A 23,359-nucleotide genomic window follows, 5' to 3' on the forward strand; every position below is an offset into this window, starting at 1 on the left:
TGTGCTGTAATGTTTATTCAGTGTTTGCCAGAATCCAACCACATTAACATCCAATGGGTTTTCCCTGACAACCACACACACTCACACACACCTTGTTCCAGATAAGCCAGTTTTTTCACTCCAAAAACTCAACACAGAAATGTTTATAGAGTGTATATACGAGAAGTGTTCAAGTCAAAATAGGACTTGTGATAAAACTTCTAGCGAATTAAAGCATCAAATTGTTCTTTTGACGTTTACAGAAGACTTAAAAACACAGACCGATGATGAGACTCTTAGTCGCTGTAAAACTAGGCTGTACGTTTATGAATGATAATCCCATGATGATGCTTGAAAGTCAACAGATAACTTGACGCCAACATGCAGAAGAGACGCATCTGTCTGTGGGAACTGTACGCACATTCCTTCACCAAAACCACCTGCACATTTCCGGAACTCAGCTGGGAGTCATTACCACATCCCCTGTATAGTCCTGACCTTGCTCCAAGCTATTTCTATATGCTTGGGCCATTAAGGGAGTTCCTGGGAGGCCAGCAGAGTGAGTTCTTCTGTGCTGTGCACACACTAAGAGGATCTTGGTGCCATTTAAGAGCAGGGTGTCAAGAAGAGACTTTCAAATCACTTGTATACCTCAGCCTGTGCATATTGCTTTAAGATTTTAAAAAAGGGATGGTTGCCAAAATCTAACTGTTGCATTTTGACACAGAGTTTCATCATGTATTGCCTGCAGCATTGTGTATGTCTTACCAATAACAAACAGCAATGCAATGCAATGCAAACATTTTATATTGTATAGATTTTTTTTTGTCCTCTGCCCACTAGATGTTTGTCCAGTGACCCTTTGTTTGCTCTGGCCTTTTTTTTTTTGGTGATGACAATCGCAAGCATTGTTATGCAACCTTTTGTTGTGCATTATTCAGCAAGAACTTCAGCACCGAACAACATGTCAGCCATTTTTCTACTGTATGCTCTGATGATCTAACATCCACTTAATAACCTTTTAATAAAAACTGTTTGCGGTTGAGTAATGTGTTTGAGTCTGTATCTCATATAGATTTAAAGACAAATTTTTATGGCACTGACAGACTGTGTGGGGATTAACTGGTTCCTTGCATTGTAAACATGCATGTAAAAGTTTTTTCTCTGCTTACCAAACTTGCATATGATAGGACTAACTGTCTGTTCTGTCTGTTTCATATTCAGGATCAATGTCAATTTATAATGATTCCTCTGGGTCAACTTTGAAACTTCTTTGCCAGAGTAAACCAAACAAACAACAACAAAAAAAAAAACACAAAAAAGGGAATACTTAGTTTATTTTACCTTAGGTTAAAAACATCTGCACTCAAATATAGACTGAGGGTGGTCCCTACTGTATATCTAAAAACGAATGTAACTGATATATATTTGGCTCTACTTCAAGGAACAAAAACTGAAGTTAATGAGAGAATGTGCAAAATTGTCAAAACTTGGGGAAAGCTCCCAATGTGCAAAAACTGATGATACAGTATACTGTATATTAATGTAGGTGCAATAAGTAGGAAATGTTAAAAAGACACAGAGGGTGAAAAGAAAAGTTAAATGTGCTACATCAACAAAATTTTGAAGAAAAACAACTGGTAAGGCAACCTAAAATCTGAGCGTAGGCCAACGTAGGCCAACCTCGATTTGGAAAACGTTCAACTACAGGACCACATGATTTATTTATTTATTTGCTTAAGCATGGGCCACTGTAACTGTGTTCTAAAATTCTGGGCAATTAAAAGTCCCGGTTTGACTTGAATGCCGCTTGTTTGTGTGCATATTTGTAACAAATCCTTGACACACCACACTTTATAACACACTCAGGCAAATATACACAATATTTTCTCTTCCTTTTAAACCTCCCACCGCCTGCTTAAACACACAAACACAGCCCACACATACACCCACATACACACACTAACACACCCCCACCCTTAAACGAGAGGAGCTGCCGGGTTGAGAAACGGCTCCTCATCTCTGCTCCTCTGAATGGAAGTGCACTAATGAGCAGAACGGATAATTCGGCACGGCCGCTGCCCGAGTTGGGGTTCATTAGTCTGGGCAGAAATCGCTCTTTCTGCTCATGGGAAAGCAGTTTCCCTTTTGCTGAGAGGATTTCACACATGCCACTATGCCTCTTCTTGCGCCTGATGACGAATGAGGTTTTCTGTGCTGTGGACTCGCTAAGAGAGTCTGGGTGCAATTTAAGAGCAGGGTGTCAAAGTTATTGATAGGGCAACACAAGAGGAGATTTTCCTTCTACTCTTGTACATCAGTCTGTGCACATTGCTGCAAGGTTTAATGGGTAGAGTAGATTTCAAAGGAATCCATCATGGACACACAAAAATATATACAGTAAAACCTCGGATTGTGAGTAACGCAGTTTGCGAGTGTTCCGCAAGACGAGCAAAGATTTTTACCTTGAAAACCAAATCTTGGTTTACGAGTACCGAGTATCATGTAGCACGCATGCGCTTCTTGTTTTGACGCTGAGTGTCAAGTGATCACAACTGAACCAACGAGTTTTTCTCTCGCGCGTGATGCGGAATTGTGGGTTATGCTCGTAATCCAAGGTTCCACTGCATATACTGTATAAAATGATGGTGTGTGTGTGTATTTTTGGTGTTGGCACTCACCTTTAGGGTCATCTTTTACTACAAGTAAACCGTTGCGACACACCACCTTCCCCGTTGTTGCATCGATAAACACCAGTGAGGGGATACTGGTTACCTTGTACTTGTTCCACAGCTTCATCTGAAGAAAGAAAAAAACAGACATAATGTTAGTACAACTAATAGGTCTGGTCCAATAATTTGATTGGTTGAGTGGAGTGCCTTTATTTCCTATAACTGCACTGGAATTCACTGTTTGCATCACTTCAGCATTCCAACAGTTTTGTTAAGGCTAACGTAATGAGTTTCTATAAGGTAAAAATGAATTTATTACACCCACAACAGGCAATTTGAGAACGGCAATTAACCCGATCTGCATGTCTTTGGACTGTGGGAGAACGTAGTACCATGAGGAAATACTCCAAGCAAAGAAAGAACATGCAAACTTCCAAAACACAGACCCGAGGCGGGAATCGAACTCTGAGGTATAGATACATTCATAAATTCCAGAAGCATTGTGTGCTGCTTAGAGAGAACAACAGAAAAAAAAGTGTGTAATTTGTTCCTATTACGTCTTCATTTTGGTCATAATCTTCTATTCAAGGAACCTGCTTACTTCAATTAAAACATTAGCATTGATTATCGTTTATCTTTAGATCATACAGTCATTGGAAAAAGAAAGTACACTCTCCGTTAATTCTGAATTATTATCAGGGCGGAAATAATAATAATAATAGTAGCAAATAATGATGATAATAAAAATAAAAAAATAGTTCTCAGCAACTTCTATAAAAAAACAAAATAATTTCACAAACTCGTACATACTGGAGCTGAACTATTTATGCACAGAAAAGCAGAACACCATCATCCTGACAGCACAATTCTCAAATTTGGGAAGATGTCTGTTCATCGCCTGCTTCGGAGCGATTTGAGACTGATTAAATGCTTCACGGCAAACGGAGCCACTTAGCTCATGTCTAAAAGTTACATCCTGATTAAATGCTTTTATCATGTACATCTTATCAGATCAGAGTTCATGGAAACAAGTGAGATGCAACAGCACTTCTTTCTAAAATTAGAGACCCTTTTAGACATATCTGATAAACATTTTCTTATGGGGAATTTCACCATACCAATGGTTTTTGTTTATTTTTAGACTAATGTTGACCACTCACTCTGTACAGTCACGGGGGAAAAAGAAACTGCACTCTCCTTCAGTTCTGTATGTCTACCAGCGCCAAAATCTAATGGGCGTACAAGTCAAACTTGGATTTGTTGTCTCATGAGTAGAAGAAGTGATCCAATGGTAACATGGTGGCGCTAATATGTCAGGCCATTAAGCATAATAGCATACAACCGTGTTAGTGCTAGCATGGAACGGCATATTATGATGAAAGTTCCCGTGAATGCACACATAAAATGACTGATATTTACCAAAGACTTTAAGCACAGCACGGTGCCGAGACTCTTAGATGCAGAAAAACATGTGAGTGCAAGTGTTTTACAGAAGGCCGCAGATCCGTGAATGACTATCTCAGCTGTCCACACACCTGACCCGCCACTACTGGGACATACTGTATAACTATACACATCATTCTGCATTCCAGGTGCTGCATCTCTACAATCAGTAAATATACTAACTATTGGCTGTGGCATGGGTGAAAGCAGGACTGTCAAATTCGGCATACTGAGGAGAGAGCAGCTACATTCCAAACCCTTATTCAAAACCAGACAAGGAAGCACATCTTATAACGTTATGTCATTTTAAACACCACATTGTCTACTTTACTGCTTCAACGTCGTTCTGAATCACATCTTAACCATCCATGTTCTTTCATTTATGGGTAAGAAGCTATCTCGCTCCTAACACAAAGCTAAATTCCAAATCCCTCTCTAACACCTAATCACGGGGGTTATCACTTGGTGTGTGTGGGACAAGGTATTGAATATCGTACATAGCGCATAGCTGCACACCCGTGTCTAGTATTACTTAAAAATAAACTTTTTCCCCCCATTTTAAAACATTTACTGATTTAGTTTTGCATATTTGTACATTTTAAATAACTGGGTTTATAAGTACATAATTAAACCGTGTAGTACACAAAAAAAGTACACAGAAACCGTGACGGGTCCCGAATAAGAAAACATTATTAATAATAATAATAATAATAATAATAATAATAATAAGTCATCAATTAGTTCCATGTTCTGCCGTCTCTGTAATACCAGCTGTGATTAGGGTAAAGGTAGAAATCAGCCATCAGAATCAGAATTCGAGTAAAAACCTTCCCCTCTCTTTCTCCGTCTTTTTCTCTGTACCGTCCTGCTTCACAAATTCACACAGGGAGCGAACAGAAAATCCACACAGTGAGAAAAAAAGACCATGTTCGATACAATAAAAGGAAAGAAAAACAGTGGAGAGTAAAAACCCTGAACTCAACTGCGCTTTGCTTTTCTGCATTCGCAAAAGAACAAAACGTGATAAATAATTCAGTGGTGTACACGCGAAGAGCTAAAAGAGCTGCAGGATGAAGGGACGCTTAAAGGAGCTGACGGACAGATCGGGGCCGTTTATAATTTATATGCGATAAAACCATGTTTCCTTTTCGAATACTCCCAAGAAAGTCTTATTCACTAACAGAACTGTGCGTGTGCCGTGTGTGTGTGTGTGTGTGTGTGTGTGTGCATTTTCAAGAGGACAGACAGATCAGACCGTGCAGAGAGTGTAAGAACTATTGCTGAATGAAAAAAAAAGCTGTTTTGAAGGATTTTGTTCATCTGCTGTCGCTCAGCTTATGGCAGACAGGAACGACGGCTTCATTTCTTCTTTTTCCAGATTTTTCCATAGCAATGGTTTGAAAGTGCAATACGGGACAGTAAAGCTGATCGCTAATGTCCTGTCACTCAGAGACAGACTTACATCCTGCTACACAAGCTGTCTTCCGGTTGGGGGTGGGATGAGGGCTGTTTCAGAAAAGGATAAAGCACAGACAAGATATGTGGATCCCTAAGAGCAGCTCCCCAGTCATTCTGCTGTAAACACACACACACACTCGTCATGATGATGAAAACAGACAAGGAACAATTCGGAGTGGAGTTTCTCTCCCGAGTCGTTGGGGCTTGAGTCTGGTTAGTTGGAGGTTGCACAGTGGACGGAGACACCTCCTGCTTTCCATCAGCTTAACCGGGTCTCGTCTCCTCTGCACAATCGCACCGTTTTGTCGTCTGCGTGCCTTTCACAGTGGTTCAATTCAGAATGCACCCAAACCTCAAATAAGTTAATAGAGGAAGAATTTGCAGGTGGAGAATTCACGTGTGGAGGTGGCTGTGTGTGTCGAGTTTCAGACGGCGCGGTTTTGGCAGGATGAGAGATGCAGGAGAAGTGATCCAGAAAAACAAAAGAGAGAGAGAGAGAGAGAGAGAGAGAGAGAGAGAGAGAGGGAGAGAGGGAGAGAGGGAGAGAGGGAGAGAGAACGAACATGACATGACTGTTAGAGGTACACCACAGAACAGGGAGAATTTGTAAAAAAAAGAATTTAGAACCAAAAAGGTCACTGAGGATGAGAAAGGCAAGAGGAAGAAAAGTCAAGCTCTGGAATAAATTCAGCTCGCTCTCGCTGCTGATTATTTTACTGTGTGTGAGCGGCGTCCTGGCAAGCGGTCAGGACGGGGCGGCGCGGTAAATCATTCTCGTCTAGACTCGCTGAGCAAGAGGGGAGAGAGCACTAGAGAGAGAGAGAGAGAGAGAGAGAGAGAGAGAGAGAGAGAGAGAGAGAGAGAGACTCTAATCTCAGCAGCAGTCTAAGACGGATGATGGCAAATAATCGCACCATCTACGACTCCAACACGTCCATCAGCTCTCATTTCACCCAAGTCTCTTCATTCCCATTGAATGCGGAGGGGCAAGTACTAGCGATGAGGTTGGAGTCTCTCCAAAATAACTGCTTAGGCTCTCAGCTTTTTCCCCCTCATATTTTAGTATAAAACATAACACACAGCTGGCAAAAAAAAGAAAATCCACACTTTAAGATTTCATTTAATCACATTTAACTTTGATTACAACATGCAATGGGTGTCCAGTTCTCCTCATGCTCCTCATGCTCCCAGAACCACTCGGTCACACACTTGGAGTCCAAGAATATGCCTGTGCCATCAGGGAAGGAAAACTTCATAGACGTGACGACCTTGCTCCCTAGCAAATTCAACTTTTTTTCTGACTAGTCTTACTAACAAGTGTTTTTCTTAAGTGGTTTGGTCCCAATCCTGTTAGTTCTTATCTCACTGTGCATGTATGGAAATGCTCTTACTCTTTCATTATTAAACAAAGCTCTGGTTTTTATTCTTGATTTTTTTTTTACCATGTAAAACTTGACCAAGTGTTTAAGTGATCTCCATTTTTATTTTTTTTTTTCCCCAGACCACATTTCTTCTACAAAGTTTACTGCTCAGCACAATCCTTCCAGGTTTTAATAATGTGTTGAGTTCTTAACCCAGTTTCAATAGTTTCAAATCTCCTCAGTTGTTTTATTTGCTTGAGACAGTCCAATAAATTAACCCATCAAAAATTGTGACTTTTTTGGACAAATTGTGACTTTTTTTGTATAATACAGTAAAATAAAATCTGTCCTTAGCCGAAATGAAGAGAACATTAAAAGGGAGAGGTGGGATGAAAAATGTCAAAATACCTAATGTCACAAATAAGGTCGTCCTAATAAAAATAAAACAAAAATAAGACATGTCACAATAAGATGTTTAAATAATTAGTAAACATTGAATATGAGGAAAATAAAACAAGCATTTGAAATTACTAGGTTCTGTAATTTCAGCCTACGTCAAAACTGTAATATGTAAAAAGATATTGAGATGTCAATTTTTCCAAGGTGTGTACTGTGTTATGTTGTATCACAATTTAACTGGGAAAACTTACTCACTTGTGCACTTATCAAAATCAGCCAATCATGTGACAGCAGTGCAAAGCATGCATATGCAAGTGAAAAAGAAGAAAAAAAGTGTGATGTCTTTGGCTTTAAGCAGGACACTAATGTTGGTGCCGGACTGGGCTACTTTGAGTCTTTCAGATAATGTTTTTCAGGACAAACAAAAAACATCCTGTGTGTAGAGGAAGCACATGGTTGATGAGAGAGAACAGAGGAGAATGATCAGACGGCTCTGAGCTTACAGGAAGTCTAAAGTATCTCAAATAAGCACTCTGTACGACTGTGGTGAGGGGAAAAGCATCTCTGGATGCACATCACATCAAATGTTAATGAGCTACAACAGCAGGACAGCACGTCAGCTTCCACTTCCATTAGCCAAGAACAGGAAACTGAAGCTATCATGGCCACGGACTTAACTTTAATAAGACATTTAAATTTTGGCCTAAAAGCGTCTTGCATTGATTAATTGTTTCATTCATATACTATATTGCTTCTCCTGTGTACAGAGTCGCGGGGGGCCTGAAGCCTATCCCACGAGACTTGCGAATGTAACTTGGCCTAATCTGCATGTCTTTGAACTGTATAAGGAAACTGAAGTTCCTGGAGGAAACCACCACGCAGAGCGAGAATACACAAACTCAATGAACACAGACCTGAGGCAGGATTTAAACTCTTGACCCTGGTGGTGTGAGGCCACGGCGCTAACCACTACGCCACTGTGACGCCAAGTTTACGTTCTAATTTAAAAAATTATAATTAATAAATACAAGGTTTCAATTAATTCAAATATGAATATAAATTTCAAAGGACATTTGCGCTACAGATTAATAATAACCTTTTGCTTCCTGACACACACACACACAAGATATACATTTTCCTGGAGAGAGAGCATGTACCAGTCTTGCGCTGGCAACTGAGTAAAGTCACATGCAGAAAATACAGAGAGCACACACTGTACAGAACCATAAGCTTTAGGTTCCAGGGACTCATTTAAAACACACAGTACAGGTTTTCTGCATAAACTTTATATCGGCTGACCATTATATCGGCTCATTATGTACTTGAACTTTTAAATTCTGTGTATTGATTAGAACTGCATAAGATTATTACTTGCTTTTACACTTACTAAGGTTTAGATTAAAGCCCTTCAACACATCTAACCAACTTTTCATATTAATGATTACAATTATAGTAATAATAACTTGAAAAGTGAGTCATAAATATATAATAACAAATCACAAGCTTCTGGCTGGGCTTCAGGATCCCATCTCCATGACTCTACGCAATAAAGCAATAAAGGAGTGCTGCATGCTTGTGGTTACAAAACAGGAACAATGAGAGAAAAGGTGTAGAGGGGAAAAAGGAGAGGAAATAAGGAACTTCTAGATGTTGCACTTCCTTTCACACAGCCAAAAGTTTAAAGCGTTGGACGCAGGTCAGTGGTTACGACGTTGCTGTAACCTGTGAAAACCTTTCCACATGACTGCTCCATTAGAAGGTAGAGTGCTGAGGAACGAGGTCACGCCGGTTTTTACTAGGTAAGACTTTTACTCTGTCTTTAAAAGGGTAACAGTTTTACCCATAAAAAGGGTGCACGGAGCTGTTGCTTTTTACGTACAAGCTTAGCAGGTTTCTTTCTCACCCCCCCTACCCCACTTGAACCTCAAGTAATCAACCACCTTTAGGTGAAATGAACCACAGGAACTGGCTTTACAAAAGAGATGCCCATCTGTCATTAAACATTAGCTGCTGCTATGGAATGTGAGAGAACAAGTGGATGTCGTTCTTGCAGGCACAGATCCCTTCTCGTTGTTCCATTGGTCTTTCACAGTCTGGAGCAAATCTGGCCTGACGCCACAACTGCATTCAGGTTTCACCAAAAACATAACGCCTTACAATACACAGTGCATATCGCTTTCACTTTTCACACAATAAAACCATTAGCATGACCAATTTTGGCAAAAAGTAAGCTTGTAGCGCGGCCTCAAAGCACTAAAGTGTTACAGACCAACACTGCTAATAAAGAAGTCTGAAAGCAAGACTGTAAGAAGCCTCTTGGTCATTCAGACATCAAACTCCTGCTCAACCTTTGCGCGTCATAATTAGTAAAGCGTCACTTCCTTTCAGGTTTCTGGATCACTTCCAGTTGTGTATTCTTAACTGCTAGTTGTTAAAAAGTGAAAAGAAAAAAAAAAAAAACCTTCCTGAAGGAACTCCACTGCTTGTGTTCGCTGCAGTTTACTACCGCTGTGCACTCTCATGGATTGGTGTGTTACTGGACTCCATAAAGTCCGTAATGCTTTCCACATTTTTTAAAAACAGAGCACCGTTTTAAAGACTGAAGGAAAAAAAAAAAATGCCACCATCCTACTTTTGTTCCAGTCAAATGTGGAGCTTTAATAAGGCAGAGAGGCGAGAACATGAAAACCAGCCACAGCACAGCCACTGCTCCATATTCTTGGACTCTTGGAAAGAAAGATCACCGTCATTTTGTCATGGAGTTAAAAACTGGTATGTCATTAATTAGCCAAAACAGCAGTCTTAAGCCATTTTCGCATTAGGCATGATTGATTTGTATCGTGCTCAGGGACAATTGCCCCCCCGTCTTCAATCCATCGCTGGCCATTGTTGTTAGCGCTCCATTTTTGACTACTCTTGTGTACTTACACCCTCCAATACAACAGGTGGCAGTATGTACTTGGTTGGTGACCTGCAATTAAACACAAGCAATGAAAAGAACAAGGAAATGAACTTTCGCACTATGCCTAATTTTATTGATATATCAGGGAAAATGTTATAAGTGGTGCTTTACTGTCTTTACTGTTTCTACTGTCTCAGCTTTGGCTATGTAGGTCAGAGGATGAGACTTGTCCGTGCTACGCGCACAAAGAGACAGACGGCACTGATGAGTTAACAGTGATCTGCTTCCGTTCTCAGGTACCATTGCTTCAATCTCTGATTCAATCTGTGCCAGAGTACGCTGTATCGTTCGGGATCCCTCCTTCAACTTGGGCCCTAATGTGAAAATGGCCTTCGTCACAGTTAGATGACCAATCATGTTCCTATTAAATATTATAAAGAACAGACAACACTGATGAAATGTTCAGGTAGTGGAGCTCTGGAAAAACTACTGGAACTGCATCAGCTACAAAATAAAGTTTAGGCAGCTGCCAGGTAAACATTGTGATTTCAGCAACAGCAGCAACACAGATTTATCCTCGGGGTTGGGCTTCATGTTTACATGTGCAGAAATGATGTCATAGATTTGACACAAAGCCAAACCTGTGGCTCTGTGGCATCTTTAGAGCTGTATAAAGGGAGCAGCAAATCCCGTTTCTGGCTGGGCGACATATTTAATCGCAGGCTTAAAACAAAAACTATTTCATTGAACCATATTACTATACACACTTTTCCAGACAAAAAGCAAATTGGACTTCTGAGAAAAGACGCACGTCTCTGTCTGGTTTTAAAATCACTCATGCCAAGCAATCACTCACTCGCTTTTTAAAAAAGAATCTAATACCATGCCACATTTAACATCTGAAATATTCATTCACAAGACCATTAAACAGGGTTTATGCACCATGATATGGAGGTTAAATTGCTTTTAGATAGATGGCACAAAATTCCAATAACACCACACCCATTCCCCCTAGAAAACCTTTTGTGCACTGTGAGATCTTATCACTGTGAGGACGATAATTCAGTAAGAAATTAAATTGAGCGGGGAAAAAACAGATGGCGTAACGTCAGAGGGATTTGTTTCGAATAAAAAGACATGCACAATTGAAGAATAGAACGAGACAAATAGATATTTAAAAAACAAGTGCGAGATGGACACACAGACAGCTGAGGTCGTGTTGCATCGGTATACAAAAGCCGTGCTCTAGAACTGACTTTAATCCCCAACTTATGCCCTCCTGCAAGTTTTAGAAAGATAAGAAAGGGATTGTGGGATTCTGAAAAGCAAGGCTTTTAAATTATACACAGCATTGTCTTTGACAAATCCCATTCGCCCCTGGGTTTCAGTGACACAAGGTCAAAGGTCAGCGCGGCAGGAGGTTCCATGTCTCCTGCCTGCTGATTTGCATTGTGCTAAGACAACATATGCAACCAGCAGCGCGGGCAAGACTGAGCAGGATCAGGCTCTTCCACATATCGATACAAAGCAAACCAGATTTTTTTTTTTTTTTTTTTTTATAGATCATGGATTACTATAAGCAGCAACTGCAAGCTTGTGTTTCGTCGTAGATTGTATCTCCACTCTCACTCTAGCTTCACGCAAACCGTTTCCCGAGTTGCCAAGGAGGAGCTGAGCAGCTGTTAGCTGTGAAATTAAAGTGCCTTTATCTCCAATATGTCGTCGCCATTCTCTCCTCTGGCTGTTCCGACGCTACCAGTGCAGGAGCAGCTTGTCTTAGCCTGCCCACTAGCCCCAGCTGCCCACTTAACACTGGCATCATCCTCCCACAACAGCTCCTCTCACACAACACACAGCGCTCGGTTCTCGGCATCAGCAATTCAAAACATGTTCGCTCCTCCAGGAAACGAGGTGTCGCAGTACTGCACGGAATGGCTAGTTGGCAAACGCCCTACATACACATATGCTACCGACGTTGTCACAGCTCTAAGAACAGGCATGGTCACAAAGACGCCAGGAACTGCAAGACCGTCAAATGGAATTTCAATGCTGCCAGGCTGGCATACGAGACTGCTGTAGATATAGTGAGGAGAGATTAGAGAGAGAAGCCTATAAGCCAAGAAAGGGTTTGTGTGCTCTCCGACACTCTGACCACATCCTGACCTAGAGAGAGAGAGAGAGACCTCAGACTCAGGCTTCTCTTCTCCTTCTTCCACATATAACATCAGTATAACATCATGTACACCTGGCTCATGTGTGTTCAGAAGTGCTTCCAAACACATGGGTGCTTCTCATTTCTCCTCAAAGGGCAAACTTAAAAGGAGAATTGAGGGCAGACTAACTTGCTGAACAATAGATGCCTATACACCCCCTGAACCACGTGTACACACATCCTGAACCGCATATTTACACACACCTGAACCGCGTACACACAAACACCTCCTAAACCAAATATACACACACACACACACACACACACACACACATCACCTGAACAACTTATATACGCACACACCTCCTGAACTGCATAGACACAGACCTCCAGAGCCACATATATACACACACACACACACACTAAGATGCACAGACACACACCCTGAACCACATATATGTGCCAATATATACCTCCAATATTTTTGGTAGACTGGATTAGAATCTGAAAAATGTAGGAATCAAAAACACACTAATCAGTACACTGCATTCCCCGCCAGGGTTCTTCTCCACAGAAGGAGGACTTTAACTATTAAAAGACTGTTCATCAAGTGAGTAGGTGCGGAAGTGATTTAGCAAACAGCGGTAGGTGACTGTGCTAGTTTTGTTATCTATTTAAATAATATGGCTAGACAGCACACAAGTAAGGATGTTTCCCATTTCAGTCGGACCAAAGTTGCATTCGAGTGGCCTGTTGTCTGGGTGCAGATAAACGGATTGGCAAATCTTCAATGCCCCTGGCTGTGAATAAGCGTAAGCATGTAGCACCAGACCAACAGTGTATCCCTGCCGTGAAATGACGCCATCACCTTGCTTTAGGGAAATGGCTGAACTAATACCTCACAAACATATTCAATGCATCACAGTACCCATGCTGAAACTGGACCCAAACATAAACCGCAACCCATCATCCCAAGCGCTGTATGCATGTGAAGCGTAGTCCCACGTCACACAGCGACTACAAGTTCTCCAACACACTAAATAGTTGGGAAAGCAAGAATCTGGACTGCCTGATTTGCAGAATAAAATAAAGAATAAGGTCAGCTGCATCTGATATACGTTTACAGGCTTTAGTTAAATCAACTAGCCATCAAGATGTCATTTGAAGTTTTCTTGAACTCGCAAAGGCCAGACATTTGAGCCAGAGGTCATCTCCAAGTTTCTAAGAACCACACCATAACCACTGTCGTAAATCTCAGTGGACAGCTTTTTATAGACCAACAATGGCAGACACACGTAACAGTCGTCCAGGCTTGGGACACACACCGACGGTTCTCATTTTGCTAGGACAGTCCATTACAGATCATTTACACTGTTTCAGGTAGAGACAATGACGAGTTTGTACAGTTCTTCTATATTATGAGGGCAGGAGCGTTCTTTATTGGACTGTGTGGTGTTGAAGCTATGCGGGGAAACACTGGAGGATTTCATGATGGCTGTTTCTTATTCTCGGCTTTCAGCAGCCAAAAGCAGATAAGGGTGGCGGTCTATGGACTACCAACTACTAGAGACCTCCACCCATATTTCTTTTTTTACAGTAGCACGACTTCCCTGATCTGACCTCCTGACCCTGATCTCCTGAGTGTGTTCCTTGGGCTCTGATACTACTGTAGAAATGTGTGTGGCAGAATTCCGCCTGTTGCGCACTGGAGATTTACGAGTATCAGTTGCTATGTTTGGTGAGTAGGGAGTGGCTGTGTGTGTGTGTGTGTGTGTGTGTGTTTGTGTGTTTGTGTGTGTGTGTGTGTGTTCATAAGAACAGCTGTAGGGCATTTTCAGGGTCACGATCTTGCTACCATTGTTGCAATGGAGAAGTCAAGGGTCATGGATTTTATACAAAAGCATATGCCTGTTCTTGAAACATCTAGCTTGCTCCCCTCACCTCTCACCAACCCGTAAACCCCAGAGACCCACAGGTCCTCATTAAAAAGCAGAAAGGAACAGGGTTAAAATAAGCACAAGCCCAACCACAGCCTTCAAAAGACTTCTGATCCTGTAGGGCAGAGAAACACAAATACACACTTCTATTTTAAACGCTTTAGTCAGGTCAGGATTAAAAGAAAAAAAAAAAAAAAGCAGAGAAATCAGGCCTCAAAAGTCCAAATCAGATAAACACGCTGTTTTTCAGTAAGGATTTAATCTGGATGAAAGCCAAACACATAAAGAACAATCTTTCACTTTATGCATATTTCTACTATTGATGTAATATTTTATCATCTACAGTTGATGCTGTATCTGCACATTATTATCATCATCAGCTTCATCATAATGAGCGATAAAAGCCTTTTGTCAGGATGTTTGCTATCACATTATTAACGATCTTATGTGCCATGTGGACAACGTATATAGGAGGTGAACTTTTGCTAGCATTGTCAGAAGCTACACAAACCTCTCTCATTCTCCCTCTCTCATTCTTAACGTCTCTCTCTCAACAGTCTATTATAAAATTCAAATTTTATTTGTCACATACACAGTCGGTCATTCCCAGCACGATACGCAGAGAAATGCTTAAACAGCAGCTCATGACCTTAAAATCAGGATTATCAATAAGAAATAAATTATGAAATACAATTATAATAAAATATAGAAAAAATAGAAGAACAAAACATAATATATAAAAATATAAAAAAATATTTGTACAAAATTAGCTGTACAAAATGTAGACAATATGGCTGTACAAATATGAAAAATATGGAAACTGGTGTGGAAGTTGATATAGAATTTAAATAGAAATGTCCGGGGAGTGTATGCTTGATTTTGAGATAACAATAATGTGCAAAAGAGTGCAAAATAAAATGAAATAGAAAAGTCCAGGGTGAGTGCAAATGTACACGAATGTTCAAATGTATAATGTAATTCAGTCATGCTTTACACTAATGTTCCCTTAACTGGCCTTACTGAACACAATAAACACATGGTAAGTATTTCAGAAAGCAGCAAGCACTGTAGCAATGCACATACTGTATGCATGTGAGGTTAACTGAGACGTTAATTATAACACCTAATATTTACAACCGGTGTTCAGTAAATCTTAAACACTTAATATTATGCAGTATTTTAATTTATTGTTTAATTTCATATTTAATTCAAGATATTCAGTTAATATTTATTAAACAAATGAATTACTTTAACTTAATATAGTGGTGGCCGAAATTATTAAGACAAAAGTGAATTTCAACGCCTTGGGGAGAAAAATCTGTTTGGCTTGTTTAATTCCTGGCCGGTACAAAAATGTAAAAATTACAAAAAAAAAAAAAAAAAATGCCATAAATGTTCTTTTCTCACAGGTTTTGTTGCTGTGTCTAAAAATGACTAAATAGAATTTTGACCTGTAGGAATCTAAATGTGAAGCAGAACACAATACCTTTATCACGTGCTTGATTTTAAATAGCTACTTCATCCAGGTCAACCAATAGATCTCAGAACTGGAGAAGAAGAGCTGGAAATACACCCAGGATGGTACAAGAGTCGGTCACAGGCCGTCACACACACTCATTCACATACTCATATCGAGGAGCAACTCGTGTGTATGTGCTCCGAGACTTTACATGGACAGTAATCTGAGCTCAGGATCGAATCTCAGAGCTGTGTTAAAAAAATAATAATAAATGTCCATGACTAATAATTAAATAAAATCTACCTAGCAAGACAAGTTATCTTATAATGTGTCTTAAAAAGATAAACCCTGAATGGATGGTGGCTGGGGTGACTACAAAAACAAAAGGCATTATGTTCATGACTTTCATGATGCTATCTGTTAAAAGTGACCGCCTTGCTGATGTGCTGTGGACTGTACCCGAGTAAAAACACAGGCTGTGAGATGTATAAGTGGCCCTTGCAGATAGCGAGTCCCTGACGATGAAAGGTGCTTTCAAAGCCCCCAGTTGTCAAGTAGCTCCTAACGCCGTAAATTGTAAGCCTCTGAAACACAGCAGCATGGAAACGGAGAAGAGTTACGGCCAGAGCCGGGACAGTAAAGTGCCGGTGGTTCAGGGGTGAAGGAGGTTACAGCGTGTTCTCTGTTTCTCTAAAGTGCAGAACATGCAGAAGCTGTAAGTGCCAAGAGTTGAAGCAAAATTCAGCTAAAGAGACCCAGCACAAACTTGCTGTATTCTGGGAGACAGGAGGGGAAAATCAGTAAAAGTAGAGTTTGTATCTGGGATTTTTTTTTTTTTTGTATTAAGATTTTGCATTAAGATTAAATCTTTCGGAAATCATGAGGAGGGAAAAAACATACACTGCCTTGCCAAAAAAGTTAAAGGTTTCATAAATGTCAATTTATTGGCCTGCATCAAGGAAAGAACACATTAAAATGACTGGAATTGGCTTAAGAACTGTCACACACACTTAGTAAAACCTGGAACTATTAACTTCACAGTAGAAATGTGGTCAGAATAAAAGAAAATTATTAATCATGAATGACCATGATCTGATATTACTTAAAGACTAGAAGTTTTATCATAAAAAGAAGTTCTGTACACACACACAATTTTACAAGAACTCACAGGATTGGGACAGTTATGTTGGCATAAAAAAAAAAAAAAACCCTTGTTAGTGAAACTAATCATAAATGGGAACAGGGTCTTGTGCTCTGATGAGTCCAGATTCACTGGACGTAGAGGTGCATCATGTTGCACCCACCATGCATAGTGCTTACTGTACAAGCCTTAACCATATATATAGGCTTTCCCTGTCTGTAACATAAAGCTCGGTTTTATTATGTATGTCTCACTGTGTAAAAAGCAATTAAACCATAAAGCATGAATTATTTCAAGCTGAGTTGCCATAAGACTCAGGAACTGGAGTAGAGTGTGTGGCTAAAAAAGCCAGTGGGACTAAACTCCAGTCAGGAAACCACGACTAATGTTTTCCACTGCTGCAGATAAAGAAATCCTTGGAAATAGCAAAAGACAGAGCTGGAGGAAAAGAGACAAGATGGCTTTCTGCATCGATAATGTATGTCACATCACACGGTGACCACAGAGGTGCTCGTAAAACTGTGATGAGGCATCACGTTGCCAGCGCCGCTCACCACCAGATTTTATATTGAATTTAAATTTATAGCCACAGGACAGTCCCTGCTGAGTTAAAGAACACTGAGCCATTGAGCGGAGGGAAGGAGGCAATATTCAAGGGCAAAATGTAGGCCTGAAAAGTTTCGCAGTTCAGAGACAAAAGCAGCATGCAGGGAAGGAGGGGAGCCTGGAATGCACCGTGGGTTTACACAACTGCTAAATAAGCGGCATGGAGAGGCTGAGACACAAAAGACGCCACTATCCGGCCTCTCGGGGTGAAGTGGCTCCGGCCACATACTGCCACAGAGTATGAAGGGATGGAGAAGTATCGCGGGCTGGTAATAAAGGCTGTGTGTAAATCAAAAATGTGGTAAACCAGATATGCAGTAAAAAGCAAGCATGAATAGAAGGAAGGGGCATTTTAACTTTATCAGACTGCAAAATCTGAACAACAAGCTAATAATCAAGTCCAGTGAGTAATCTGTAATAGCAAATCCATGAAGTGGATGATCCATGATGTAGTGTGCAATGAGGAAATAACTCTGCTTTTGCTGAAACCCCTACAACATGGAATAAAAAAAAAAAGTCTTAGAAGCAGCATGGTGATGCAGAAAGCTAAAAATACATATCGAGGCACGAAGCTGATGCAGAGCTGGAACCAGGACCACAGTCTTTATCCACAGATTAGTGCTCACACTCGTGTGTGCCTTCAGCCAAGTTCCCATTCACACATGAGGGCTGTTAGCCTCAAGGTTACAGCCTTTAGTCTTATTGGTGCCCATGCATCGAGACAAAGAAACAAAAAGAGGGAAGAGAAGGGAGAGAAAGGAGGCTGAAGCAGGTCTTCCCAGACTGACTGGAACACAATAGCCATCCTCGCTGTACAGAAAAGTCACTGAACCGCAGCACCTAACGTTCGATTTTTCATATTGGTTAGGTCTCTTCATGCAGGGAACTGAATTGCATGGAGGATGCACTCTGTGATTTACACAGATCTATGGTAAGGCTTGTTATGACAACACAATGTCAAGATCAAGTCATAACATGCAATATTACTTTGTTCATATGGAAAATTGCAAAAAATGTGTTATATATGTTTGCATTTGAGGAGGTGCGTTCTACAGGTGTTGTGCTCTATACTATCCATAAAGTGGCATCCTGTGTAGTAGGACCAAAGTGTTGGGTGAAACGTGTTAGAGTACTTGGATTACTTTTTTGATGTAACGAGTAATCTAACGCTTTAGGTCCACCATCTAAGTACTCAGTTATTTAGTTACTTTTTAAAAAATGTAATCCGTTATTCAGACAATTTATGTAATCCGTGAGCCAGACAGCAGTGATTCCCAATCCTACGAGCCCCGCCCCCCTGTTATTCCTGCTGTTATACTCCTATCTCACCTATGCGGTTTGACTATGCGAGGGGCCGATGTGCGGAAAGATGAAAACCTATTCACAGTGCCAGAACTCGTGGTGAATTATAATGAACCGTACTTACGGGCACCACACAAAACCGTGTCGGTGAGATAGGGGTATTAGTAGTTAACTGATTATGGGCTAAACTTCGCTGAGTGATAATGGTAGAATAATTATAAAGGTCTTGACTAAAACAACATGCATATACACGTGTTGCGTCACCACAAGCTTGGCACAGGTTTTATGCCGGATGCCCTTAACGATGTAATCCTCCAGTGGTTGGGGTTTTGGGCATTGGCTGGGAATCGAACCCCTGTGTGTTTGTAAATCTGTTTTACAATTTTAAAAAACAATTTTGATATAAATTTTTATAAAATGTTCCTCAAACAGAATCTTTATGCAGTTTGACAGATCCATTTTTTGTTTTCTTTCTCAAACCTGCATTAGGATTTTTGTTCCTAGTATATCCATTTACCGCTTTTAAATAATACCATCATTATAATCAAGAGTAAAAACACTGGGCTTAAACACATTTCTATTAAAGCTATTATAAACATTTTCACTCTTTAATTAGTATTTAAAAGTCTTAAAAATATTTAATTTAAATTATACAAACTTATCTCTAATAAAAGAATTTATATTTTTTTGTCAAAGGCAAGACGTTAGTCATGAGAGAACAAACTGATATGCATGTTATTTGCAAATTATTTTATTTAAAAGGTGGATGGCTAGGTATAGTACATAATTTAAATGTATTTAAGATACAAATGGTTATTTGTTTTTAATGAAACATAACCTACATGTTTATGTAAAAATTAAATGCATATGATTACAATAATTTTTTCTCTACTGTTACAGTCTCGTGCTCCAACAATCCGCAATATTAACTACAGGAAAAAAAAAAAAAACCTGTAATGTCGTATGCAAAAGCCTGCTTGCTGAAGTCATTTATCCATTTATGCATGCAGGATCCAACCCATCTTCAATCAAGCCTTTCTCACTTTACACTTGTGCATACACAGCACAATGTACCGAATGCAGCCGGGGCAGATCCAGCAGCCGTCTAATGAAGCAGTCCAGATCTAATGAAACGCTCTTCTGGCTTAACAGGATTGAGTGAAGCTGGTGCTTCCTATGCACTTTAAACTGCCACTCACACTAATGCACTCGAACAGCACCGAGACGTGGTGTTTCCTACAACACACATGTACTGTTGCACACAAGCCAAACAATCATTTGTACACATGTGGTTTTATGGTTATTGTTCCCTGGAGCTGGAGGACATGTACAGTAGGTGGCAAGGGGGCTGGTGGAAGACAGCAGAGTGACTCTCACCTGAATGTGGGTTTAAAGCAGTTCTGTGCTTTTGAGGAGAAGTAATACTGTACTGCCATCCCATGTGCTATAAAATTCCTAAAGGCAAATGAAAATCTCTAACCTGACTCACAGAGCGAGCAGGTATTGCATTATATTATTTTTTATCTAACTACACTTACTGCTTCCTGATTTTTGCTCAACAAAGTTTTCATTCATTATGTCATATGATTATTCACTGATCAGCCATAACATCACAACATAAAAAATGATGCCCAATATTATGCAAGCCCCCCTTATGCCACCAGGGCATCCCTGACCCCTCGGGCATGACCCTACGAGACCTCCGGGGGTGTTGGCAGCAGATCCTTTGGGTGCTATGGGTTGCAGGGTGGGGCCTCCTTGTATTGAACTTGTTTTCCGGTGCATCCCATCGGTGATCTGTGTGTAGTGGACTGAGGTGCAACACATGAACACATCACTCAAGGCATGACCTGACTGATATTATAATTAAATGATTTTGTACTAAAATATATATTTGAAAAAGTTGCAAAGCGAACACACAGGTTTGGGACTAAACAGCTGTGTGCTAGTGATGGGTCGTTCATGAACGATTCGTTTCTTTTAAACAAATCTTTAACATGAATCAGATGTCAGAGTCGTCTCGGAGAGTGATTCGGTAATTTTCTATTGGGCGCGCATGCGCAAAGCATCGGAAAACCTCCGTATGTTATATACAGGAAACAGTATTGAACGATACTCAGCAATGAGTCTTCGAACCCTGAGTCGTTCGTTCTTTTGACACGTGACTTCCAAAGACACTATGCGGTGCAATAGATTTAAAAGAACGACCGACTCAGATTGGAAGATATGATGGTGAGGTGCTCATTCTGTTTATTATAATATGTCCTTGGTTGCATTGTAATATTTTCATAACTGGAACTATAGCCAAAATTTGTGCATGTGGACGTATTGGGAGTATTTTTATTGAAAATGCAACATTTTAATTTATTTCTGATCAAAAGAAGAAAATGAACGAAATTACTCAAAAAAAGATTTGTTCATTTTGATGAACGAGATCCAAAGAACCGAGTCACTAAAATGAATCGAACTTCCCATCACTACTGTGTGTCCATAAAAAAACTGCTTGTTAACGATCCTCATCAGAAAAAAAGGCTTTAGTTTGCTAGGAAGCATAAAGATTGATGAAACAGAATAATGTGCAGTAAGTGCATGACGTGATGCACCTATCATGCATAGTGGCCACTGTACAAGCCTCTGGAGACAGTGTTATAATCTGGGGTTGCTTCAGTTAGTCAGGTCTGAGCTCAGCAACGTCATGTGGCAATAAAATGTAGTTAACTGACGACCTAAACATACTGAATGACCAGGTTATCACATTAATGTTTCCTGGTGGCACAGAGATATTCCAAGACTCCAAATTTTAAAGTGTGAATATAGGAGCCTTAGGAATCATTTTCACAAGGAAAAAAATAGCTTTCTGTCAAATGAAAACGTGGTAAAACCGAAAAATAACTGTGATTAGTGTTGCCTAAAGTGGAGCCTTGCACATCCAGTCAATATAAGTGAGGTAATTTAAATTGAACGTGATTTTAAGTCACAATGACTAACTGTCAGTGTGATACACACACACACACACACACACCACTTTTACAGCACAGACTGCAGGTGTCTTTTAGTGGGTTATAAATAAGGCATGTGGAATCTGCTGCTAATTTAGTAATGTTCCTCTAACTCAATCATTAAAACGGAAATACTCGATACTCTGCATGCACCAACGTTCAAAAACTGCAGAAATCTTTTAGACTGTAACAAATTACTATTTAAAGGCGGAAGCACATTGGACTATGCTTTCTTTCATTTCTTTTAAAAGAGTTCCTCAAGTCCTTATTTGTGGTAGTAAATCGAAAATAAATAATATAAATAAATCGAAGAAGGCTTGTGGAGCTTTTAGAAGCATTAGCTGTATATGACATGGTTCATTTAAACACTGATGAGCTGCAAAGTGTTTTGGAAAAAAAGGGTGTGCGCATATTTGTGCACGTGTGTGGGGTGTTTGGTACGAGAGCAGACAAGAGGTCCAGAACAAAGCCCGAGCTCCTCAATAGGCTGCTTCATCAGACTAATGTCAAACAGGGAGCAGCAGACTAGCATCACATCATGCGCGGCTAAACAGCATGGGCCAGCTGGCTCTGGTGCTTCCAGTCATTCAGAAAGACCCATTAGCCAAATCCCGACAGCAATTTACTGACAATCAATAGCACACAATTCAACTGGCAGTCTCTCACTGCAGGCAACAAAATTACACGGGAAGGAGCATATGGAAATTTCGTTCCACGTGGGTTTGTTCAAGACGAGTCCTCTTAAAAGCACACACTTTTTTTCCGTTATTCGGGGTGGAGGTTGTATTTCTATCACACAATCCTGCCACGTCTCCACCTTACTCTTCTCCTAATGTTTAAACTCTGTGTTTTCCTCTTATTCTTCAGATTTTTAAATACATGTTTTATTTTATGTATTTTATTTCTCTACAAGAACAGAATGAACCCATGATTAATTTTGCTGCTCAGTGGTGATAGATTCTGACAGTGACGCACACAAACACACACACACACACACACACACACACACACACACACACAAAACAATTTATAGAGCTTAGAGAATTGTGCCAGGCTTTCAGCAAGGTCAGTCTGCCAGCTACGCTCCATTCAGTCCCTCATTTCTCATCACCCTTACATCAACCTTGCTCCCTACTCGCTCTACTACTCCATCACACCCTGGGGACTGATCGACAAACGCTTGTGGCGTGTAGACCATAACACTCACACCCACACACACCCTAGTGATATCATGATGAGAACTAGTGGATGCATTTGTTATGAGTGTCCTGATGTGCTCCAAAAACTCTCAAAAAGTCAGGAGGTTATTGACTTCCATAAATTACCCAGGAGTTTATGATGCCCTGGAATAGACTCCATCTACAATGTGTTCCTTGGATAGATATAGGTATATATGGATGGATGGCTGATATATGGATGGGTGGATGGATGAATAGGACTGACTGACGACTCTACTTCTCTCTACTCTAAGTAGAGATACTTGAATGGAGAAATAGATGGATCACTCAATAATTGGGAGAAATAGATTGGTGAATGGATGGGACAGACA

At 40.3% G+C, this 23,359-nt stretch overlaps 1 protein-coding gene across 1 annotated transcript in view; it reads right to left on the bottom strand.

Moving 5' to 3' along the window:
• Positions 1 to 23,359, bottom strand: part of nxn (nucleoredoxin) — a 68,516-nt gene that overhangs the window by 22,996 nt on the left and 22,161 nt on the right. The window contains exon 2 of the mRNA XM_053507021.1: positions 2,661 to 2,778. Within this exon, the coding sequence (XP_053362996.1) occupies positions 2,661 to 2,778 (118 nt within the window). The remainder of the gene's footprint in view (positions 1 to 2,660; positions 2,779 to 23,359) is intronic.

This window comes from Clarias gariepinus, chromosome 11 (genome assembly GCF_024256425.1).
Source record: "Clarias gariepinus isolate MV-2021 ecotype Netherlands chromosome 11, CGAR_prim_01v2, whole genome shotgun sequence".
Classification (NCBI taxonomy): Eukaryota; Metazoa; Chordata; class Actinopteri; order Siluriformes; family Clariidae; genus Clarias; species Clarias gariepinus.